Below are 26454 nucleotides of genomic sequence, written 5' to 3' on the forward strand. Positions count from 1 at the left end.
AACTTCTCAGCTAACTGGTCCTTTTGATAAACAAAAGATAATCATATCTCTCTGACCTATACAGGGAGAACCTAAGAAAATCTACTCCAGAGCTGGCATTCATATATGGTATTGAAACAATCAAAAAAAGGTGTTCAGGACCTCAGACAAAAGTGTTGTAAAAAATGGTTCTTCAGTTTGTTTGGGAACATCTCTTTTTCCCCTTTCCCTCTTAATGTTAAATGTGTATTTTCCCCTGCCCCCCACCTTTTTTCTCCCCCTCTCTAGTGCTCTCTTCCCAGATATTCTTATAGCTTCGAAGTATTGACAGTTAATATTGCAAATAAACTCTTAAGACATCTGAGGGCTGGAGAGGCTGCCATTTTGCATATAGAAGGATTCATGACACTGAAGTAGGAGGATTTGCATTCTTCTTTTCAATGACTTTACTGTTGTGTGCCTGGCCCTTGTGAAATGCAAGAGAATTTGGAGGAAGTGCTTTCTTTGAATGACTCTTGAGGGATTTAGTGGTCCATTTAGCTATATAAAGATTCTTTGAATATACATAAAGACGGGAACTTGGCTTGAGACTGTGACTTGACTACTGAAGCAATGGAGAGTGGCTTGTATGCTCATTCTAGAACCACATTTTATTCCTTGCTCCATTCTCCACTCTCCAATATATATGCAATTTGATAGACAACTACAATGCTATTTTTCAATTAAGAGAAGAATGACAGTATCATTTTAAATGGGAAAAGTAAACAGACTGCTCATTTTTTACCCAAAGAATATAAAGTACTAAAATTGTAAGGACTTCTGGTGTGGCACTGTAGGATCGATGCTAGACTACATGATAAGGCCAGCAGTTTAAACCCACCAGCTACTCCTTGGAAACCCTATACAGGTTTGCTATGAGTTGGAAGCAATTTGATGACACTTAGCAAACACAACAATAAAAGGTGGTAAAGTACACAGTTTACAAACCATGTTACTGTTATTGACAGTAGTGGTTAATATTTCTTTAGGAACTTTCTTCTGAGGAGCTTATATTTGAAAACTCACAGGTGACACATTATGGTAAATGAATACGTATTTCAGTGTGTGCTCATACATTTAAAATTTCTCAATTGAGATTAGTAACAAAAGCAAACTACTAAGCCAGTTTTGCCAGTACATAACAAAACTTCAAGTGCTCAGATATCTGCCCATCATATGCATGGCTGATAAAAGAAATGAAACTCATGACTTACCCTGTTTTCTTGCCATGAGTCTTGACCCAAGATATTGGGCAGTTTGACTATAGGTTCCCTCTGCTAGTCTGCTTCTAATTGTTGAAGATGCTGTGTTAATGTGTTGATTTTGGCTCTTTCCTCTTTTTGGATGTGTGCATTTATCACAATAAATTGTCCTCTCAGGACTGCTTTTGCCGTGTCCCAAAGATTTTGGTGTGTTGTGTTTTCATTCTCGTTTGTTTCTAGGAACTTTATGAATTCACGTTTAATTTCTTCTTTTACCCAGTTGCTTTTCAGCAGAGTGTGGTTCAGTTTCCATGTATTCGACTTTATTGTTTTGGTCTTCTTATTGTTGATTTCTAGTTTTATAGCATTGTGGTCTGAGAAGATGCTCTGTAGAATTTTGATGGTTGTGAATTTATGAAGGCTTGCATTGTGACCTAACACATGGTCAAATCTGAAAAATGTTCCATGCGCACTGGATGTGTATTGTGCTGTTTTTGGATAGAATGCTCTGTGTACATCTATGAGGTCAAGTTGGTTGATTGTGTAGTTAAGTTCCTCTGTAGCGTTGTCGAGTTTCTTTCTGGTTGTTCTATCCCTTTTCGAGAGTGGTGTGTTGAAATCTCCCACTATAATTGTGGATTTATCTATTTCTTTCTTCACTTCCATTAAGGTTTGCTTTATGTCATCTTGCTCAATTGACCCTTTGATCATGAGATAGTGTCCTTCTTTGTCTCTTATGCTGGTTTTTATCTTAAAGTCTACTTTGTTGGAGATTAGCATTGACACTCCTGCTTGTTTATTGTTGCAGTTTTATTGAGCAATTTGAGAGTCTCAATTAAGTGCTTTACATGCTGTGTCTACAGAGGACAGTATGGATTTCGTATATTTGTGGTATGACAGACATCCGAGTACTTTCTGTGTTGGAGAGGAACAAGGAGGAGACAGTCCACACTTTATGCCCGTGGGATACTTATGCTTACAGGGAGCTGGGTTCTGACTACCTGCAAACAGGTTTGTTTTCATGGCAATGCTGTGCATAAATAAATGTGATGTCTTAGAATCTGGCTCTGCCTATTGGCCTGTTACTGCCTAATCTCTGGTTCACTGGGCTTCAGCACCCACCACTCATCATTTGTCTCACCAAAATTCATCTCCTCTTTGCAGAAGGGAACCATGTAGTCTTTTAAGCCCCTTGTCATTCTTTTAAGATAACCATGAAGGGTCTTTCCATTGCCAGTGAGAGGCCAAATGGTGAGTCTTCCTCTTATCTGAATCCTCTGAAAGTAAGCAGGGAGGGAGAGTCATCATCCCATTGTTAGTACAGATCCAGATGTCTTTGAAAACATGCTATTTTTTTTCTACTCATTGGGGGAAGAGGATGCCTAATAACACTGACCTTCAGAACAAGTTCTGCTGATACATGGTTTGTGCTTGGTGCAAGGGATGGGTCTCAGTAGACCTGCTGGAAATTCCATTTCTGCCAGTTCAGGGAGCTGCAGTCGATTTTAGAGCAGTTGGCTTGCTGCCATACCACTTGGCCTCCTGTGTAAGAGGGTGATGTTGCGCTCACATTCGGTTCTCACTGTCACCCATCAATTAAAATTTGTGAGGTGAGAAGGCCACAGAGAGCAGTAAAAGGTTAAAAGGGGAGTTTTCTGGAAACATATTCCCTTAAAGTCTTCCTAAAGTACAATTTTAAGTAGAACATATCGACATAGTAGAAAGTAGAGAGCAGAAGGAATCATAGGGTCATTTAAAATCATTGGGAGGAAAAAATAAGTGCTTCTGAAAAGTCTGAAGCTCTTTCAAATGTAAAGTGTAACAGCCCCATGATATTAGCCTTGCTGAGGTCCTTTTGAGGCATTGTGCATTGTGTAGTGCTTCAGTTATCTGAAATCCCAGCCCTCACTTAAGCCACCTTTACATTTTAAATAGAGAAGTGGTGGTGGTGGTTATGTGCCATGGAGTTGGTTTCAACTCATAGTGACTCTGTATAGGGTTTATGAAGCTGTAACTCTAAATAGGAGAAGAAAGCCTCATATTTCTCCTGTTGAACTATTGGTAGTTTTGAACTGCTGACCATGAGATTAGCAGCCCTATTCGTAAACACTATATTACCAGAGCTTCTTAAATAGAAAAGTTGTTGTTGTTGTTGTTAAGTGCCATTGAGTCGGTTCCGACCCATAGCGACCCTGTACAGGGTTTCCGAGGGTGTAAATCTTTATGGGAGTAGAAAGCCTCATCTTTCTCCCGCGGAGGGCTGGTAGTTTCGAACCGCTGACCTTAAGGTTCGCAGCCCGATTTGTAACCACTGCACTACCAGAGCTCCTTAAATAGAAAAGTTGTTGTTGTTGTTAAGTGCCGTCGAGTCGGTTCCGACCCATAGCGACCCTGTACAGGGTTTCCGAGGGTGTAAATCTTTACGGGAGTAGAAAGCCTCATCTTTCTCCCGCGGAGCGGCTGGTAGTTTCGAACCGCTGACCTTAAGGTTCGCAGCCCGATTCGTAACCACTACGCTACCAGAGCTCCTTAAATAGAAAAGTAGGGAGTATGAATTAAATAAAAAGACTCCAAGTGTGGTTTCTTTCAAAAAGTTAGAAAGACAGTACCCTTGAATTTTTCCTTAGTATGTACTTCTATATGTCACTAAATACTTGTAGAAATTGTTGATTGAGAACCTAAACTCCTGTGTAAACTTTCAGAAAACAAAACAAAACCCACAGTAAAATACTATATATATATATATGTCATCTGGCATCTATAAGAATAATGTAATTTAATGGGCTTTCAGCATATCCTGTGTGTGGGGGGGTGGGGTGGCAATGTCTTCTTTTTGGTTTCTCTGCCTCATCCTCCACCTACCTACGTTGTTGTCAGGTGCTGTGGAGTCAGTTCAACTCATAGTGACCCTGTAGAGGGTTTGTGAGGAATAGCTGGCAGGTATGAACCATCACCTAGTGGTTAGCAGTCCAGTGCTTAGCCTACAGTGTCACACCAGACTCCCCACCTACCTGTAGCACCTAAGTAAATTGTGGAAGGGTAGCAGGTCTTATCTGTTGTGTTACCCACTCTGGCACATCCATGGTGAAAATTAGGCATCTGAGGAGTGGGGTTCTGACTGCCAGTCTTCCTCATTTGTTTTCATTGTTGAATCATGAAAATACTGTGCCTAAGTAAATGTGTTATCTTGGAATCTGGCATGAATAGCCAAATATATGCCCTAAAGTTGGGCACTTGGGTGCTGTGGGTACTATAGTATAAGTGCATTAAAAGTATGCATTTTGCATCTGTTTTGTGATGTCTAATTTATTTTGTGTTGCATCACTGGGCCAGGCTGAGCCATTAGCAAAAGTGGCTGATTTCTGCATGGGGTTGTAGTGATCAGATGACAGATTAGCAAACTGGACTTCTTTCCAGTATTATTTCTGGCAGATCTTAATTCAGCACATACAACTCAATGACTTTTGGATTTTCAGTGATAATACTTGACTTTGTGATGAGTCATCTTTTTGCTAGAATGTATTCAGTATTAAAAATGGATTTGTTTTTCAGTATTGTATTCCAGTATACATTTTTTTTTTTTTAAACATTTCTCTTTAAAAAAATATTGATTAACCCTGTAGCCACACTCAGGACAGGGTTCAAGCATAATTACAAGATTTTAAATTACCCAAGTATGGTTCCAAACAACAGGATCCTGTGGGTCAATCATCAGAAAATGTTTCTGGATCTATAGGATCTTCCAAGAGGCCAGAGCAGCAATTTCATAAAAGGAAATCTGTGCGAGGAGCATTAGATGCCTTTGAGCCAGTTCCCAGCTCACTTCCTGCCACTCTCTAGCATGACCCCCATCTCATGATGAGATGTGAAGTGCAAGGCTGGCCCACGTTCTGTCCAACCTCCAGCAGCATCCCAGTAAAGCGCTCTCCCTCCATGGTTTCCAAGGTTTACCCTTGCTTCCTGAGGCTGTGCCTTTCAGTCACATCAGTGATGATGGCACACAAGGGTCAGGAAACAGAAGAACTCTCCCAAGTATGAGGGGAAGTATGTCAGTGGCACTCTTTTTTTACTCGTTTTTGAAAATTACTAAGTTCCCCTCTATTTTGATAATATGAGGCCTCATTTTAGATGAGCCACATCAGGGTTTCATCATGAAGATAGGATCTACGTAGGATGCACTTAAATAAGTTACTTTAAAAAAAAAAAAAAAAAAGCATTTGGAGTGGTACCTACATCTAATAAGGAGGAGTTGGTTTGGCACTGTAGGATCAGCATTGGACTGCCAACTACGAGATTGGCAGTTCAAACCTACCAGTTGCTCTTTGGAAACCATAGACAGGGTCACTATGAGTTGTAACTGACTTGACAGCACTGAACAACAATATGTGTTGTTGTTGTTGCTGTCACTTACACTGTCAAATTCATCAGTGAAAGTTGATCAGTGCTTACATAGCCAGGCATTAAGAAGATGAAAAAAAGAGATGCATTTCCTATTTTTGTTGAGCTTACAACATACTTGAGGAAAGCACACACATAATAAACACACTCACAGGTTTAATTTTAATAACTGCAGTAATGTCACCACAATTACAATATTGTGTGTGTTTTAAATTTACCTGTGGTGGTGGTGGTTATGTGCCATGGGGTCTTAGAGAGGGGCATAATGTGGTGTTTAGCTGGTATGCAGAGGGCATAACTGATCAAGACTGAGAGACCAGAGAAGTCTTCCAGAATGAAACTGAGTGTTGAAGATGAGTTGGGGGTGAGGAGAGTAGGGGTAGGAGAACTAGGAGTATTTTTAGAGAGTGCTTCTGCATGCCTCGTACATAGATGAGGTTAACACTTCAGGAGACAGAGATGTGAAGAGTAGAAAAATATGATACTGCCAGCTTCAAAAATTACAGTATGCCAGTTCTAGGACTTTTGGACAGTAATTCATAGAGGTTGACTCTCAGCAGGAGGAGGATTCCATCAGGTGGACTTAGTGAGGTCCTTGGTGATGGCATAGAAGATGGATTGTGGGTGCTGTGTTTGATGGGGGTTCCATAAACTTAGCTAGTGGATACAGAAGGCATGAGAGGGACACAGTTTCTCTGTGACTGGTGTCATTGGAGCTAGAAGTAGGTTCCTCACACAGGCCTTGAGTTTCTTGTAGTCCTCACTGGCTTTCAGATTGCCTGTGGGTTGCCAATTGGGCAGCTATCACGCAGCTGCCGGAAGTGCAGTGGGACTTGGGATCTATGCCCAAAGCTTAGAGGCTTCCCCCCGCAGAGTTGTGGGTGTTGGTTTATGTCACATTTTTTATATTGGTAACATTTTTGACTCCCAGCCACAAGAACCTCCCTCCTTGTACATTCAAGCTTTGGTTTTAAATTGGAAGAGGGATGGGTGAAAAACTATGTTTTTGCTTTAACATTTTAAAGAACCAGTTTTGACTCTTGCAAATTTAAATGCTGTCAGTGAAGGTGAAAGCATGCCCTTCTTCCAGCAGTCTCTGAATGTAGACAGGTGAGGTGAGGCAGTGGGGAGGCAGTCATGTGTGACTGAACTCAAGCTATATCACAGGGCAGGCAGGAGGCATGGCGATGCTTTGCTTGCTGCTTGTTTTTCTAGCTGGTGGTGGGAATGTCTAGAAAAGATTTCTTCAGTGAAGGGGATCCTGTCTATAAACCTCTGCAGTTGATTTGGTCCAAACAGGGCTGAATTACAGCCAAAAAATGACTTCAACTATTTATCTTCCCAGAAGTGTTTGAGTGTTAGCCTTTCACCTGACACTGGTGAAGTTTTCATGCATTATCTCACTTAAACCTTATAATGAATCTGAAAGGAAGTTCTAATTATTAACATTTTACAGGTAAAGAAGCTGAAGCTCAGCAAATTTAAAGAATTTATCCAGGGTCACAGGTTGCCAATGACAGAGTTGTAACTTAACCTAAGGTCCATATGACTCAGAGCAGCACTCTTAGCTACCACACAAGTTTACCTTCATTTGATAATAGACAATGTTTGAGTTTCTTGGGTAAAGTAGTAGGAAAGACTATTTGATATATGTAACTTCATTTTGCCATAATTGTGATGTTTTGGGAAGGACATTAAATATTTATAACTTTTATTAATATTGTTAATTAGGGAGTTTTGGCTTGTATTTTGGTAGTGCTTTGGGCTGGAAACCTCAAGGTCACCAGTTCAAACTGACCATCTGCTCCACAGGAGAAAGATGAGGTTGTCTGCCCCAGTAAAGATTTGTAATCTCAGAAAGTCCTATAGGGCAGTTCTACTCTGTCCATGAATTTAAATTGATTTGGCACCAGGTTTGGTTTTTGGTTTGATTATTGATGTCTTGAGAAGATGTAAACATGGAAATACTTAGCTATTTCCGAAGCCCATTGTCAGTGCAAGGTGTAATGAGTTTAGAAACATTTTAGTAGTCAGGTCTGGTGTAAAAACCTTCTTTGGCAACCTGATTTTTGTGTAGCATTTAAAGAGACACTGCCTGGCTTCGCCATCTTGGTGTTTCCATGTAGTTGGCTCTTAGGAAGTGCAGATGGAAAATCATTAGCACTTCTCTCCTTCAGCAAATTGATATTTCATCAAGCCCAGGCTCTGCCCTCTTGAGGACAGTGAGTCTTTCACTTATCTAGGACAGAGCACCAGGTCACAGTAACCACCACTGAAGGAGATTGTGTGCTTTACTTGGTTGTGGAGAGGTCACGGGGAAAGTGTAAGCTGCCAACTCACTGTACTTGGCAGTGGTTCAATTCTTTGACAGGCCTACCTCTGATTTAAACAAATTTGAGAAATATGTAAAGTTTTGGAAGCAGTTTTGCACTGATTTGATAAAAGAAACCACAAAACACTGCAGCGCAGGTGTTGAGAATGTTTGAAAGCTGATTGAGGGAAGCAGATGGCTTTAGTCAGTGGCATCCAGCCAAAAGAGCAGGTGCTGGTCACGTGACCGCTGGTTACCAGGGTAATCTGATTGCTCTTGGCGTGCAGATGAAAGGAAAGGGGCCCAGTGTTCAGCTGTAGTATTGTATAATTTGTGGCAGTTAGAGCGGAAATAAATGCTGGAAATGGAGCCTCATAGTAGGGGAGACTTCTGTCTGTGTGTACCGTAAACACTAGGACAGTTGGATGAGGGACTGTTGTATGGATTTTTTTTTTTTTAATTTAAAAAATATTATGTTTTCTGTGGCTCTTTTGAAAATTTAAAGTTTTTGAACACTGCCCACCACTCCCCACCCCCAGTAAAAAGAACACTAACTGCTGTTTGTTATGATCTTGTTTTCTTTCCTCATGTGCTTATTTACTATGTGAAATGTTGACAAGACAAAATAAAAACAAGTTCAGTATTTAAAAATAACTTTTATTTATTGAAAAAAATAGATGTTTAGTTGTGTGGTGAATACTTTATTAGAAATCCTTCTGAACGTTTTTGTGATACATGCTTTACTTAACAAACAAACAAACAAAAACTGTATTGGTACTCTGTCCTCTCTTCCTCGTATTATACCTGATACTGAAAAATAAACTAAAAATGCTGTTTAACATACATGCTACCGGCTCTCTGTTCTGGGAATCCACAGACTCCAGTAGGTGAACTTTTAAGAGATTTTTGAAATAATCTATTTTATTTTGAAAAGGTATTAGGGTTTTAGGCTCTCTTTTCGTGTGGCACTGTAGGATCAGCACTTGACTGCTAATTGCAGGGTTGGCAGTTCAAACCCACCAACTGCTCCTTGGAAATCCTATACAGAGTTGTTGTGAGTCGGAACTGACTTGACAGCATTTAACAACAACAACAACAGAAATAGTAAAAAAAATTATCACTGAGGTTCGATTATTTTAATTGCTAGATGTTTTTGTTGTTAAGTACCATGGAGTCAGTTCCGACTCATAGTGACCCTGCACAGGGTTTCGAGGCTGTAAATCTTTACAGGAGCAGAATGCCTCATTTTTCTCCCGTGGAACCACTGGTAGTTTCAAACTGTTGACCTTGAGGTTGGAAGCCTGACTCATAACCACTATGCTACCAGATGGCAAGTAATAATTAAGAAAATTGAGGGCCAGTTTGTAGAAATCGAGGTGGTAGCACTACATGTACGTTCTAAGAGAATGTCAGGTTATAAAAAGTAATGGTAGAGTCCTGGAGTGATACTGTAGGATAATCACTGGATTGCTAATGGCAAGGTTGGTGGTTCAAACCACCAACCACTCCTCGGTAACCCAACTACATGGCACATAATAACAAAGGTAAACTGGAAAATAAGAAAAACACCTTTTTTTTTCCTAAAATTTTTACTCGTATCTTTTGACTTAATGTATCATAGAAATTCTATTAATGATTGACAGAAATATATGATGGGGTGTGTGCTTTAATTTACTGCTACATTTTTGTATTTTAGTAATGTAGCTTTTGAAAATAAGTCTAATTTTGACTATGCCAAAAAATACCTAGTGCCCAAATATAAAGCCTAATTTTATTTAAGAAAGTAATTAAATTAATTAAATAAAATTGTGAAATATAGGAAATTGTTATGTATTTTAAAAGCTCCCAGTTTGCATAAAAATATAGCTGAATGGTATAAAAGAGGACACTTTAGATACAAGTACAAGAATGCAGAACTATCTAGAAAAGACACAGAAAAAAGATTATTATATTCTAGTTTTCCTTGACAATTTTTGAAGAAAATAGTCTGCACCTTAAAAACTTGATAGCAAAGTTCCTCCTTTATCTTATTTTTCATTATGTGTTGTTGTGTTGGCAGGAATTTTGCATTGTCTAGATGAATAAATGTACTGTCTATTAGGAGTATTTGCATGCAATTTCTTTTTTAATTAGATCAGATACATGATAAAGGTCATAATGCAGAAGATGTACTATAAAAACTTAATTGCAAATGCCACTTACCTTTAAATAGCTGAAATGCATTGCTTTGTAAAGTCATTGATTCTTGAGAGATATGAATGTGGGAATATATAAGGCATGGGGCATGTGGAAAACCACATTAAAAAGTGAACACTAAGTGATCCACTTTGAATTCTAGTAATAAGAAACCTGATTCAGAAGCAAGTGCTTTGAAGAAAAAGGTCACCAAGGGGAAAACAGAAGGTTCTGAAAATTCAGACTTAGAAAAAACACCCCCACCATCTCCTCCTGAAGACGATGATGACCCAGGTGTTCAGGTAATACCATTATTCTGATACTCAAGCCTTGATTATTTAGTATGGGTAACTCTAGATGGGTATAAAGTACAACAGTAGACCTCCCCTAGTTTTGTTCTAGAGATGCTTTTAAAGCTGTCTTTATTATTGTTTGGAACATTATATCCATAGTGATGAGAGCAGCAGGGTGAATGTGAAATTAAACTCTTGACCAGAATGTCGTGGTTTTGCTGTCTTTGTTTCCATAATAAAACTGAGAATCTTTTATCTTTTATTGCTGTAAATGTGTATTTTTAAGTTTGCATTTGTTATCATTATTGTCTTGGTTAATATGCTCATATTATTAATCTATCAGTTTGTTTAGAACTTCATTTTCATTTTTAATTTTCTCTTCTGTGTTGCTTGTCAATGTTTTTTTAACAGAACAAAACAAATTGTAAGTTGTAGCTTGTCTCAAGGTTCCTGATATGTAATGGTCAGAATTGAGATATTCATGTGATACTAGACTTTCTATGAACAAATTAGTGACTTTTTGGATGGCAACTCAGCAAAACTTTTGTGTTAGGTTTTCTTGTCTTTTAGAAAATTTTATGGGAATGCACTGAAATCCATATTAGGAATTTTGGTTCTTGTGTGTTAAGCACACTGTTTTCCCTGATTAGATGGGAAAGGATCCTTACACATGACAGTTAAAAATGATTTCTCTGTTAGGTTCCCTGGAAGCATGCCAGTGTGGCCCACTGGGATGACTGGCAATGTAGCCTCTGTGAATGACATCTGAGCTCTCCAACAGCAATTCCTGAGGAGTCCTTTTGGGCTTAGAATCTGGCCCTTTAGGAGCTTGATTGAGTTATTATATATTCAGTGCACACTCAGTACTTCCCTCTCACACCCTTACTAATTTGCTTAAAAGTTTGAAACAGCAAAGTATTAATGATGTTTGCCGTAGTCTAGTCCTAGTCTAACGAATTTCAGATATTTTGGGTTCGACTTTAGTAGAACTCCCTGTCATCTGTAACTTCACAGACTGACCCAAGCTTAGAGAAGAGGACTTATTCCAAAGGGTAAAGAGTATGAGCAAATGTGGTTTGGTTTGGTTGTACTAGTGTAGTAGCTGTGGCAGTTTAGGTCAGTTTTGTCATTTCCTTTCATTTTATACACTGGTAAAAAGATATTGGGAAGTTTATTTTATTGATAGGGAGTTTTAAACTAAAGTATTTTAATGATTTTGAATTTCATTTTTTCTCAAGATATTGTATCCCTAATTGTATTTGCTTGGACTAGGACTTCTATGAAAATAGTGTATGTACAACATTAAGGAAATATATTCATATTAGTCAAGAAAACTCTGTTACTTTTTCACCAATATCGCTTACATACATATTTTTTAAGTTTATCTTTATTAATGCTGATTCAAATGGACTTAATTAAATACTAGTGCCCCCTAGCCATTTGCATTTCATTTGAAGAAAAATAAATAAATTCAAATGAACATCAGGACACCCTTAACTGCTATGGGCTCACTCTAGAATATAAGCCACTACACAGATACATCTGATGGTGTAGGTAGTACTTTCTCAGGATCTGTGATACAGGAAGTGATGCCAACTAGTTGTTTATTATGTTTCTTCTTGTAACATGCATAAAGGGATTAGAGGCAAAAGACTTGAGTTGTGATTGATTTGTTTGTACTTTAGTGAATGTCACAGATTACCACAACAGTCAGCTCATGGAAACACACTTAAATCTTCTCATTCATATTCCTGTCTTAACTAAAATTAAGTCAGTTTCCTAATACAATTCAACTTTAGACGTAAAATTCTCCAAAGTTGTTAATGTTTATTTGCAAGTTTTAAGTTATATTTTAAATGCAATTCTTCACATTTCGTTTTGATCCTCAAAAATCTTTTGGGTAACAATAGCTTAACAGATCTTAATAGAAACATATTAAGTAATCACTTAATTTTTATTTATTTATTTTTTAATTAAAGAGCTAACTCTTGGGAAATTTGGAAAGGAACCTTAGTACCTAAAATAGACTCATTTATTATCAATTATTATGTAGGAGAGAGAGAGAAAGAAACCATATGATAATTTTAAATTTCAGGAAATTGAGTTCTAAGGGTGCTGGATTATATCTACTGGTACCATATCAACTATGACTGTGTGTGAGAAAACCTGTTGATATATCACAGGTATATTGCTAGTAACATGTTCCTCCTTACCACTCATTGTAGAAAGGTGAAAATTTGTGTTAACCCATTTCAACTTGGTTAAATTGATATATCAAATGAAATAAAAGATGTTTTGCTAAATTTCACAAAACTAAAATGTTTTTGATAATAGTATTTAATTCTTAAAGACTTTAGTGAGGGGTGAGAAAGTGGGCCCCAGAGCAGAGTAAGTGTAGAGAGCAGGAAGGCTATGGCTAAGCCTTGTAGCCCTGTTGTTGTTTCCTATTGGGGAGGGAGTAGCAGGTTAATGATGATGTTAGTTACCAATCTGTTAATCATATTTGCCTGTAACATGCACTATATCCTGTTCTAAATGCTTTCAGTAAATTTCCTCAGGTAAGTCTCACAGTATCCTTATGAGGTAGTTGCTATCATTAACCTCACTCTGCAGATCAGGAAACTGATGTCCACAGCACTTGTTCAAACCCAGTCACTCAGCTCCAGGAACCGCAAGGTCAAGCTGCCTCCAGTGATGTGGAAAAGGGCCCCAGAGGGCTTCTATGTGGGCAGCACAAATACTTTCTAGTGGAGTGGAGGATCAGAAGAGGAGTCCTGGCCCATGTGACTGCTCCCTTTTGATGAGCCACAGAAAGTATGTAAATAAAATGAAACCCAGTGTTTAGAATTGAAAGGTACTCAGTGGCTGAGCCATGCCATGACTGTGTAGCGTTAGGAGCTGACAGTATTGAGAAGCCCACTTAATGGACTTATTGTGTTGTGAGTGCCTCAAGTTCTTGTTCAAAAGCAGAGAGAGCACAGACAGAATAAATAAAAATTATAGTTGACCCATGAACAGTGTAGGGGGTAGAGGTGCTGACCCCTGACCTCTTGAAAATCCATGCAATATCTTTTGGCTCCCCCAAATTAACTGTCTGTTGCTGACTGGATGCCTTATCTATAGCATAAAGAATCATTGAGCACATGTTTTTTTAATATTATACCTATTATACATGGCACCCACATAAAAGTTCCATTTTCAATATGACATTAAAAGGTATTTCACAGAAAGTGCAATGATGGCATAGCGTGAGTGATGGCTTCACAAATTTCTCTTCCATGTTTTTTATAGTAGTTCTTTTGTTGAATTCATTTATCTTGAAGTGGCAGGCAACTGCAGCTGCAGATCTCAATCTTTATACATATCAGGTCAATTCAACCTTTTTTAAAAATAAGTTTTTATTGTGAGGTTTACATGGATAAACATCAATTTTACATTCATCCTATCGTATTTTGTTTCATTGCAATGATTGCAATTCCCTACATGCATCATCAAATAACCAAAGGGTACTCCCCACAGCCCCGCCTCCTGGCCGTCAGTACACAGCCCCTCTCCCTCCCTGAGTTCAGTGCCCCCAGCTGTTCCATCTGTCCACGTCATCATCTCTGTATCCATCCCTGGCATCACTGCCTCTCTGGGTAGGGTCCCACTCTCCACTCTTTTCACTTGACGGTCCCAGGGACCTCCGCTCCTGGGCTGCAAAATCAATCCCTCCCCTCCTTTAGTCAAAAAACATCTACCTCTATATTTCCTACCCTTACAGTCAGTCCTGATAGCAGTTATTCACTCTATTACCACAAGAGTCTTATCCCCATTTCCTTTTGCCAGCCTGGTCCCAACAGATTGGAAATCATTCAATGGAGATTTTACCTTCCCCTTCCCCATCTGGAACTAGGCTTCCTCTTGAAAGCTTGTAAACCAGTCCCTTCTTCCCTTTATGTTGTTGTTGTTAAGTACCATGGAGTCAGTTCCCACTCATAGTGACCTTGTACAGGGTTTCCGAGGCTGTAAATCTTTACAGGAGCAGAAAGCCTCATCTTTCTCCCATGGAATAGCTGGTAGTTTCAAACTGCCGACCTTGAGAGTAGCAGCCCAATTTGTAACCACTACACTACCAGAGCTCCTTTATAGGCCCCCTCAATTTGGGTAGCCAATGTCTAAGTTGCCCATCCCTGTCAACCCTGTGTACTGAGGGGGTGGGAGTGATCCTCACTATAAAGATTTGTCCCCTTTTTTGAGCTACTACATCCAAAAGTATAGGTAAAGTTCATCAAATTGTAGTAGGTTACTCTTTTTTCCCCCCGCCTCTTCTTTCTTCTTCTAGTCGAGTTCTGATTATACAGCCATCAAAGCCAGGTCAAGTGAGTACTATCTGCAAGTATGGGTGTTCTTGTGCATCTCCCCTCACTTCATATCAGCTGGATGCTCTAGTCCTCTGTGGCCATGTCACTGCCTCTGGGCCCACGAGTCCCCAGGTCTTGCTGTACTTCTGGCCATCCAGGTCTCCACGCGGGTTCACAGGGGTCTATTGAATGTGGTTGGACTTAGCTCGCAACTTCATTGCTTGCTGTTTTTTCTCCTCTTCACCTTATCGGTGATCAGTGTGGTCACCAGCCAGACTACCTGCCTGCTCATGTATTCCCCTTGAGTCTCAGTTGTGCCAAGGGTGTTAGCTCTGAGAGGACCTAACCACTTGCTTTGATGGCTCCTGGTCAAACAGCTTACTTGTTCTTGTAGTAATCAATCAGACTGCTGTTATTGTTTCAGTTTTTTTCCTGCCAGTCTCAACTTTTCTTATAATGCTATAATTTTTCTCTGCTTCATGGGAACATTTCCATTATCACTATGGCACTTTGTATGGGTCCTGTGGTGTTAGTCACTGTTTACAGATTGCAGTAAACACAATGAAAAATGTGGGAGAACAGTAACAGATCACTTTACTGAGATATTTAATTTACTACAGAGACAAATTGCTCACACAGAGATTATTAGCATTATACAACATTAAAAAAAAAAAAAAATCAGTGTTTAAGTGGGCTGTGCAAGGGTCCACTGTAGTCAGTTTCACAATTTGGGGAATGATGCTGGGACTGTGGTCCTAGAAGCACTTTAACTGTCACTCCTTTGGTGTCACGTTGGCAATTTTGCCATTCTTTGCCTCCCTGCTTCACCTGGAAAGTGTGCCCATGAAGTTCTTTAAAAAGTTTTATTTCAGAATTTTTAGAAGGAAGTTTTAAATATAATCTTAAGTGTTAGCTTGCCTCGATTTTCTTTCTCGAAGTGTTTTATGAACCCATTGTATATGTCTTAATATTCTTGTATCTATCGGCAATTTGAAAGTGTGTTGTCTCCAGACAATAAGCACTGGACTGCTAACCAATTCATCAGCCACTCAAAAGGAGAAAGATTAGGTTTTCTTCTCCTGCAAAGATTTAAAGCTTTGGAAACTCTACACAGAGTCGCTATGATTCAGCACTGACTAGAGGGCACTTAATAACAACAATCTGCAATTTAAAATGTACAGTTGTCATTTTCAAATTAGATGTTATTGCATATATGTATTAATGAAAAGATTGTTGTTTTCCATTGTTAATGAACTTACAAAACCAGTTTTTGTCAAAAAGTGCAAACAATATCTTAAACAGAAGTAATACTCAACCCTCTGCTCTTCACTTCTCTCTGTAAAATTAATAGCTATTAACTTTCTCAAGTTTTTCTGGTTGTGTGATTTTTTTGTTTGTTTGCTTGTTATTGAAAACACATTGTATGTCAATCTTTTACAAAACATCCACTGAGACATTGAGAAATGAACACAATGTGCATTTGTCCTGTAAGACTGTACTTAGATTTGTTTATGTTTTGACCACAGCAGAGTGAGAGTACCATTTTTCCTATAATCCTACTAACATTACCTCTTATCAGTCTCTTAAATTTAATTAGTGTGGAAAAAATTAAGTTTATGAAAGTAAATTACATTTCATATTCATTCGCTATAAATTTTGCCATTTTAAATATTCAACTCTTCAAAAAAGTTCAGAATATTTTTGTAAGGATCAAGATTAAAATACAATTTAACTGGTCTTTTATAAATATTATGGATTTCTTGAATAGTATTATAGCAGTATATGTGTAGAACTTAATAAATTACAGATCATCTTATAATGCATTCATTTTTTATAGTTTTTATTATGGGACTATATAAATAAAAACATACAAAAGTGGGGAGAACAGTTTACTATGAATCCTTTTGTTTCCACCACCCCTTTTCAATATTGCCTTGACACTTTACTGTTGTGATAGTTGAATGAGTAATGGGACTTGTTTCCATTTTCCAGTTGAAGGCCCCGAAGCTGAAAGTGACAGACCAGGGCTGTGGTTTGGCTATTAAACTCCACATGTTTGCTCATTTCCGTTTTATTTGTTGCCGCTGTGATCTTGTAATATGATTTAAAGTTAGAAGTTTATCCATAAAGATAAATTTCCAGAGATACTATTTACCTCTCTGAGATCTAACAAAGACTAGCAGACTATTATTTAACATCCACACTGTTGGGGTTCCATTTTAGAAGAGGCGTTCCAGCAGACAGGTGAAGAGGAAGCGCTATACTGAAGACTTGGAATACAAGATTTCGGATGAGGAGGCAGATGATGCAGATGCTGCTGGAAGAGATTCCCCGTCCAACACCTCACAGTCAGAACAGCAGGTGAGTCAGAACAGCAGGTGAGTGGTCAGTCATGGGTGATTTGTGTGTGCATTTTAGAAGATGAGATGGAAATTTTGTAGTTGGCATCAGAGAAGTTAAGCAGTAGCATTGGACTTTTTAACTGGGGAAACTTCATCTAATGTTGGCTTATATTCTGTGGGAAATTAGCTGTTTAGCCGTACCCATTAAAACTCCTTGTTCACAGAAATTTATTTTTATACATAACTGTGACATGTAGTTTGACACAATTTTATAGAATCAACGGTCTGTGCTGAGGAAAGTCTGAGCTTGAGATATAAGGTGGTTGGATTTGCCTCTGAGAATTCAGTGCTGTTGCTTCTGGGACTTTAATAAACCTCTCAAGCTTGTCTCCTGCTGTTAGGCACCGTAAGAACCCCTTTATAAAATTACTGCCTTTGTAGTACCCAACAGGGTATACTTGATTCTATGTGCAATGTAAATGATGGATAAAATAGTTTATAAAATGTTGGTAGTCATGCAGGACTGATTATTGTAAAGAAATCTATTTTTTGTTTTGTTTTGTTTTTATTCAATAATGCTCTATTCTTACCAGTACTGTACTTTAGTTAACAAACTGGTAACTCATTAGAGAATATATTGAATGCAGTTTTGTATTTTATATGGTAATGTGTGCTATGTTAAGTTGTCACATAGGATTTTATGTGACCTCCATAGATAAAAGCAGCCTGCAATACCAGAATGACGAGTATTTTTACCTCATGGTTACAGAAGGAAAATAGTTACATTTTTGACTACTATCATGCAGGGCTTATTTTTTTTTTTTGGCAGTAAGAGTTTCAGAATACTGGCTTTAGGGACCCATCCCAGTCTGAAAGTAACCTTAATCATGTAGTCATAAACAGAGATCTTCATTTTTCTTTTTGGAGAGTGAGATTTTCACTCTCTTATTATTTCTCAATGCTGATTTTGTTCTCAGTGATTTAAAGGGTATGAGTTGAATGGTATGGAGGTTGAGGCTAAAAAGTCTCTTGCTTTTGTAGTTTAGATTGACATGTTTTCCATTTGGATATCCATTCTACTTTTTTTTTAAATAGGAATCTGTTGATGCAGAAGGTCCAGTGGTAGAAAAAATCATGAGTAGTCGTTTAGTCAAAAAACAGGTAAGTCTCTAAACTTACTAGTTGTTTATAATTTTCTTTTAAAATTTCTGTATCACAAAGTAGGAGCCCTGGTGTGGTGCTGTAGGATAAGCCCTGGACCACAAGGTGGGTTTGAACCACAGGGTCGGTGGCTCAAATTCAACTAGTTGCTCTTCGGAAACCCTACAGAGGGTCACTATGAGTCAGAACTGACTCCGTTGCACTTAACAACAGCATTCACAAAGTAAAATTTCATCAGTTTTATTTACCCAGTATAGATCTTGGGATGTTCAACCCCATATAAATACATCAGGCAATAATTAAACCATGTGGAGTAGGCCAATAACTCAAAGATGTCTGAAGGAATATGTTGGATATTTTGACTTTTATTCATAAATGTCACTCATACAAATTGTAAACGTGAATTGACCTCAAAGATCTCTTAGGAAGCTTTTTTTTAATCATTTTAACAAGTAAGTGTTTTTTCAGTTTTACGCTGTCAGTTGAAATATTCACTTTATTGCCAGTACAGAGGGCTGTGTTCATTTTCAATATAATGACTTGTTTCTTAAAAATATTCAAACTTCATATTGATCTGGCAAAGTACTTTCTTACTAACTGAAAGCCTTGGCATTTAGAAACTCTTACTATTCAGGAGAGAATTCCAATAACACTGAATTTTCTTTCATTGACTTTCCCCTTGGATCCCAACCATCCCCCTTTTTGCTCCATTTGAAAAAATGATTTATGTTGTGTTGAGGAGTATCGTAGATATCCTGGAAGCCCCTCTGGAATGTGGCTGCCTTTAGATATTTGGATATGTCTTTTAACTTGAATGATTTGTCAAACCCACAGTTATGTGTTTTGATTTGCTTCTTTAAAGCGGAAAAAGTTTAAATTCATCCTTTTGACATGTAAAAGAAGTTTCTTGCATTAATAAAATGTATACCAAAGGTACTCAGACCTTGCATTATGTAGGGTATTGCTTTTTCTGGCTGTTTTGCCCACCTTATGGTTGATTTTGTGTTTAAACTACCCTTTAAAAAGAAAGGTACATGTCCCTGTTGTGGGAATAGAAATCTTTCACCAAACTGATTTGGCACTGGAGGCACTCACTCATCTATGCCAACAAATTTGGAAGGGAGAGACCTGGCCAACTGACAGTAAGGGATTCATATTTGTGCCTGTTCCAAAGAGAAGTTACTGAATAGAATGCAGGAATTATTGGATAATATCATTAATGTCACATGCAAGTAAAATTTTGCTATAGATAATTCAAAAACGTCTGCAGCCATATGTTGACAGTTGACAGGGAACTTCTTCCGTGTTCAAGCTGGCTTCAGATGAGGACGTAAAAAGAGGGATGTCATAGCTGACATGGCTGAAAGCAGAAAATACCAGACAGATATTTCCTGTGTTTTATTGTTTATGCTGAGGCTTTTGATTGTGCGCACCATGACAAGCTATGGATAACATTGTGAAGAATGGGTTTTCCAGAACACTTAATTGTACTCATGGGGAACCTGTACATAGACCAAGAGGCAGTTGTTCTAACAGAACAAGGGAACATTTAGTGGTTCAAAATTAGGAAAGGTTTGTGCCATGATTGTATTCTTTCACCATACTTATTCAGTCTATATGCTGAGAAAATGATCTGAGAAACTGTATTATTTGAAGAAGAATGTAGCATCAGAATTCAAGAAAGACCAAATTAACAACCTGTGATATGCAAATAATAAAAGTCCTGCTGTATTATTTCACTTTCTGAAAGCAAAGAGAACTTAAAATACTTACTGCTAAAGATCAAAGACCACAGCCTTGGGTATGGGTTTCACTTCAATCCTCACCATTGGACCAATAAATATAACATCATGATAAATGGAGAAAAGATTGAGATTTTACTTAGATCCACTATCAACACTCATGGAAACAAGAGTCAAGAATCAGATTACATATTGTATTAGGCAAATCTTCTGCACAAGACCTCTTTAAAGTGTTCAAGAGCAAAGATGTCAGTTTAAGGACTAAGATGTTAATTGACCTCAAGCCATGGTATTTTCAGTAGCCTCATATGCATTTGAAAGTTGGACAGTGAGTAAGGTAGACTGTAGAAGAATTATTGCATTTGAGTTATGGTGTTGGAGAAGAATATTAAAAGTACCAGGGACTTCCAGAAGAACAAACAAATCTATGTTGGTAGAAGTACAACCAGAATGCTCCTTAGAAACCATGATGGTGGGACTTTGTCTCTCATACTTCGGACATATTATCAGGAGGGATCAGTCCCTGGGGAAGATCATCTTGCTTGGTAAAGGGAAAGCCCAGTGAAAAAGAGGAAGACCCCAACGAGATGGATTAACACAGTGGCGGCAGCAGTGGGCTGACGTATAACAATGATTGTGAGGATGGTGCAGGACTCGGCAGTGTTTCTTTCTGTCATGCATAGTATCATATGAACCAGAATGGACTTGATGGCACCTAACAAGAGCATTATTGTTATTTGCATATGACTAGTTGAAATTGACTCAACGGCAGTAGGATAACGTACATGGGAGAAGGGAAATACACAATTGCATCCCCATTAGTCTTCTTCCCTTACCTACGGGACAGAGGAAACAAAGTTCAAAAGCCACCATCTATCACCTAAAGTCATGAAGGACTTTCATACACTCTGAAGTGTCCAGATCTTGACACTTACGGTTTCTCCCAGTGGAGAACCTATAATATTGCATACCTCTGACCTTGGAGACTTGAGTAAGCCTTGATTCTAAGATGACCACTGAAAGTCAATCACTGAACATTTTCAAGAACTGTTGGAAAGTGGGTGCTTTCAGTTTCATCTCTGTTTGTCACTCTCTGTGATTCCTTAGTTAATAGGATGGAAGTCTAGACATGCCACCATTAGAGAAAAAAATCTGGAAAATGAATCCAACACAGAGGAAAGCAGAACCAAAAGATGATGAAGAGAGACTGAGTTCTGATGACATAATCAAAAACCTGGATCCAAACTTGGCCTTTTCACTATGTAAACCAATGAATTCCGTTTTTGGTTTCAGTTAAGTTTATTTGGATTTTCATCACTTGCAATGTAAATTGGGCAGTGAAGGACATGAAACATAACCTCACTTAGCTAAACACATCTTTTAGAGTCCAGGATTCTTCTAACCATCTCTTCTTAAAAAGTGCAATTGTCCAGGGTACACATATACCCTGTCTGGAGGGACTTTGTTTGCTTGGGACACTCTCATTGTCCAGTTCTGTGTGGCTACTCGATAGACCCCAGATAACTGCCCTTGGAGGAAGATCAAGAACAGCACTATAGAGCATGACAGGAAAGAAGGCTGCAGAAAGCAAAGAGACCCAATTCTCCTATTCACACTTTCATCATGTCTTAGCCTGTGATTCAATAGAGTCGCTCTCATGTCTGTCTTCAGACCTTTGCTTTTCCTGTAACTTGGCAAAAATATCTTAAAATCTCACTCTTCTTCAGCACTGGCAAAAGTAGATGTACAATGGAGTCAACAGCACCTACCTCTGAGAATTTTGTGAGAATTGAATGAGATAAAGTGTTATGTCAAAGCATAACAAAGCAGAACTTTAGCTTGAGACCCAACATAGTGTTCCAACTCTGACCTGAACTGAACTGAATTCAGTTCACCCCAGCAAACTTAGTAGCTGTCCTAGACTTTTCTTTGAACTTTAGCTTAATAATGAGTCACTGATTTACAACAACTATAATATGTATGGAGTCCTGGTGTGGCACTGTGGGCTAATGTGCTGAACTGCAAAGTCAGTTTGAACCACAAGATCACCAGTTCAAGCTCTCCTTGGAAACCCTATACAGGGTTGTTATGAGTTGGAACTGACTCAGAGGCACTTAACAACAACAACATTTATCTTGGAGTCTTGATGTGGTGCTGCAGGATAATGCACTGGACCGCAAGGTCTGTTTGAACAGCAAGGTTGGCGTTTCAAACCCACCAGCCAATCCTCAGAAAACATCTACAGGGTTGCTAAGAGTTGGAACCAACTCGATGGCACTTAACGACAAGCAATAACAGGTTTATCTTATCAAAGGAGTTTAGAAACTACTGTGGTTGTACATGAAGGTAGAGTTTTTGTTGAGTTGGTGATTTTGATGATGGAAAAAAATTAATGAAAAAATCCTCTGCAAGGGGAGATAGACCTTAAAGTATAATTTAAAGTAAGGAAGAGAGGTGGAGCTCATTGAATTGCTTTTAGATTACTAGTATTTCTTAGAGGATAATAATAAAAAAAAAATCTTTAGAAAGTACTTTTTAAATTGCTCATGTTCTCAGTATAGTTACTTATCAGCTGTAATAACATTGGTGGAAAGTGTCACAAATAGAAACAAAAGGAAATCTGAGACTTTTCTATGGATTCTAGTTATGCCTGCTGTTCTGTTTTCTATTACCATGAATAATTTATGAATTGGCTGTGAAAAGGTGTCTTTATCTTCCCAGAAGCACTATAGCAACTGGTTATGAGTTCTTAAAGCCGTCCAGTGCAATGCCATACATAGTGGGGATAGCATGTTGTTCAAATGTGGTTGACGCATTGCAGCCTGAAAAGGAAGGTTCGATAAGATAGCCATGGAAATGCAGAACTCAACTGACAGCTTCCTAGTGTTGGACTTTGTTTGAATAGGGATAGTTGGGGCATTTATTTCTCTCAAAAAGCAAAGTAATGTGCATGTGACCCAGTAGAAGGGACAGAGTTAATATTTATTTGTATTTGAATGTTGAGATAGGATACATAAGGTTGATTCTTTTATTTTTTTTCCATGATTAGTCATTTGTAATCCTTTCTACGTTGAGCCGTCTATCTCTGTGGAACAATGATTCAAATCTTTTTGTATCAGAAGTTCAAAAATTGTTTTAAAAGTGATTTCTCACTATATTCTCCCCAATTATTTTTCTTTCAGTTAGCTACAGATATATAGTTTCAAATAACTAATTTAAATTTCAGTGTGTGTGTTTTAATCCTGTATTGAATTCACTCATAAAAACAGAACATCAAGAAGGCAAAATTTTTAGCCTAATTTGTTGTCATGCCCATGTGGTCTTCTTAAGTGCATCTTAAGGGATTTGCCACCTCTGGTAGAATATACTGTGTGTTGGGCTAGTGTTGGAAGGGATTCATAGCTGTGCTATGTACTTTGTGCATTCTCTATCAAAAATTTCCATTTTTTGTTCTATAGTTGAGCTTTAGTTCTCCATTATGACTGTAATTTAGTGAAGAAGAAGAAAAAGAAAAAAAGAATGAGTATGTCTTTCTTTAGGCCACAAGGATCATCATTTGCTAAGAGGCTGTTTTAGATTTCAGGTGACAAAAGTAGTCTCTTTTTTGACCTGATTAAGGATTCTGGCTCATGTGACAGATATGGCTTAAAGTGTTTGCAGTTCTGTTTCATCCATCTTCAGCATCCATCATGTTATGTTTCATCTATCATGAATAATAAGGGTTTCCAAAAATATTTCTGGAATCTAATGAAAGAAACAATTCTGAGTACACTAAATTACTTTAGAGGGTTTTAAAATTTAATGACAACTGTTTAAGAAATAAATTTGGGTATTTCTTGTGTGAAAATGGTGCTTTACTTAATTTGTTCATTACTTATACCTATTACAGAATCGCCTTAGAAAATTTTGCTGGGGTGTTTGTACTTTTTTTTTTTTTTCTTGTCTCCAGAGGCTGGTTAAATGATTTAATGATGTGCCAACAGGGTTATGACTTCATACACTTTGTTAATTGTCAGAAGAGATAATATACATGATCATATTTATATAAAATGATGGCTAAAAGACAGCTTATTTATAATTCTAGGGGCAAGAAGGTGGTGATGGACTCTGTGTGGTCAGTTTAACAAAAGGCAGTGTTTTTTTTAGGGTTGTTGTTGTTGTTGTTAAGTGCCATAGAGTCGGTTCCGACCCATAGCGTACACCAAAGAAATAGGCCCTGGGACAGTTCTGTACTGGTTCCAGGTGTGGCTAAGTTAGGTTTTGGAACCCAATCAATTCCTCCTAGACAGTAAACTCTGGTTAGATGGCTCCATAGCAGGATTTTAGTGGAATACTAATCATGACAAGCACATGGGTAGCAATGAGAGTTGGGGACAAACCAAGTCTTGGCTGTAAGAGACAAGGCTTTCTAGGAATGTAACTAATAAAATGAAAACAAAACACTTTTCTGTTAAAGATCTGGTCCTGTATTCCTTGGTGCCCACTAAGAGATTATGGAATGGTGAGACCATTTATAATAAAATGAAAGAATGTTGTTGTTGCTAAGTGCCATCGAGTCAGTTCCAACCCATAGCAACCCTATATAGGGTTTCTGAGGAGCAGCTGGTGAGTTAGAACTGCCGACCTTACAGTTCAAATGACTTTGCAGTCCAGAGCATTAAACCACAGCGCCATACCAGGACTCCAAGATGAAAGAATAGAGGACAAAAAATGTCAGGGGAAAAGAAGTCACAGGAAATGGTGGAATATGAATAATAATAAATCTGGTCTTTTTACTACTTCAAAGATTTTTAATTTTAAAAATTATTTTAGAAATGAAAGAAATATAGTCATTGTCAAAACAATAAACAATAAAAACTGTGAAGACAGCAGCATTTGAGTTCCATTTTAGATCTGAATTTCATAAAATGCTATGCTGTTGTTGTTAGTTGATCTCAAGTCAATTCTAACTAATGGCAACCTGGTATGTGCAGAGTAGAGCGGCTACCTATAGTTCCAGGGATTATGATTTTTGGCCTATCATCTGAGGCACTATATTAGGCTAGTAGTTGAGCACTTAACCATTTGTGCCACTTAGGGACTCCTTGGTGCTATTGTTGTTGTTGTTAGGTGCTGTCAAGTTGGTTCCAACTCATAACGACCCTGTATAGGGTTTCAAGGAGCAACTGGGGAGAGTTGAAACGCTGACGTTTCTGTTCAAATGGACCTTGCTGTCCAGCATATTACCCTACAGTGTACACTAGGACTCCTACTTGTTGTTGTTGTTAAGTGTCGTCAAGTCAGTTCTGACCCATAGCAACCTTGTATAGGGTTTCCTAGGAGCATCTGGTGAGTTTGAACCTCTGACCTTGTGGTTCAAACCACCCTTGTTGTCCAGTGCATTAACCGACAGGGTTTCCAAGGAGAAGCTGGTGCGCTTGAACCACTGACCTAGCAGTTCAAACGACTTTGCAGTCTGATGCATCAGCCCATAGCACCACACCAGAACTTCGGACTCTTATGGTGGTGGTGGTTATGTGCCACAGAGTCAGTTCCAACTCACAGCGACCCTATACAGGGTTTCTGAGGCTGTAAATCTTTACAGGAGCAGAAAACCTCATCTTTCTTCTGTGGAAGCTGGTAGTTTCGAACTGCTGACCTTAAAGTTCGCAGCTCAATTCGTAACCACTATGCTATTAGGACTCTTACAGGAAGCATCAAAAGATCTAGTTTTAGCCTTGCTTTTTCCATCTATCTTGTCATCTACAATCTTATTTTTACCTTTCTTTGGTAACATCTAGGTCTCTACAAAGAAAATCTATCTTGAAGTGACTTCTGCGGTATGTAAGGCAGTGATGGGGAACCTTTTTTCTGGAAAAATTTATAGTATTATTTGCAGGTCATAACAAAATTATTAACTTCAAAATTTGCCTGCTATACTTGGACAAACATTTAGTTAACTTACCCTTTAATGTACCGTACTACAAAGTTGCTTTTTACTGAAAGGTCAGCAGTTCAAGTTTATTAGTCACTTCTTGGAAACCCTATACAAAGTTACTAAGGGGTGGAACTGACCCGATGGCATTTCACAACAACAATGTGATGGCTAGACTTCTAGCATGGCACTGTAGGATCAGCACTGGACTGCAAACCATAAGGTCAGTAGTTCAAACCACCAGCTGCTCCTTGGAAACCCTATGCAGGGTCACTATGAGTCAGAACTGATTTGATGGCACTTAACAACAACAGTGTGATGGTTGGAACTGAAGTTGCCTTGTCAGGCCAGACAAAACAATTTCACCGGACTTATATGGCCCATGGGCTGGACATACCCCTCACGTGGTGTAAGGAGATCAGGGGAGATACAAGGAAGTATAAAGAAAATTCGCAGAAGAATGGAATTAAAAGATAATGGAATTTTTTGTGACCTTTATAAGGTTTGTATTGGTACTGAGGAAATTGAGCTGGGCCTGAATAAGTTCTTACCAGA

At 38.3% G+C, this 26454-nt stretch overlaps 1 protein-coding gene across 1 annotated transcript in view; it reads left to right on the top strand.

The window, feature by feature from the left end:
- The window catches only part of CHD7 (chromodomain helicase DNA binding protein 7), a 409978-nt gene that overhangs the window by 279828 nt on the left and 103696 nt on the right, over nt 1–26454 (top strand). The window contains exons 4-6 of the mRNA XM_006874046.1: nt 10268–10406; nt 16964–17101; nt 18178–18243. Of these exons, the coding sequence (XP_006874108.1) occupies nt 10268–10406; nt 16964–17101; nt 18178–18243 (343 nt within the window). The remainder of the gene's footprint in view (nt 1–10267; nt 10407–16963; nt 17102–18177; nt 18244–26454) is intronic.

The sequence above is a fragment of the Chrysochloris asiatica genome, unplaced genomic scaffold, assembly GCF_000296735.1.
Source record: "Chrysochloris asiatica unplaced genomic scaffold, ChrAsi1.0 scaffold00259, whole genome shotgun sequence".
Lineage (NCBI taxonomy): Eukaryota > Metazoa > Chordata > Mammalia > Afrosoricida > Chrysochloridae > Chrysochloris > Chrysochloris asiatica.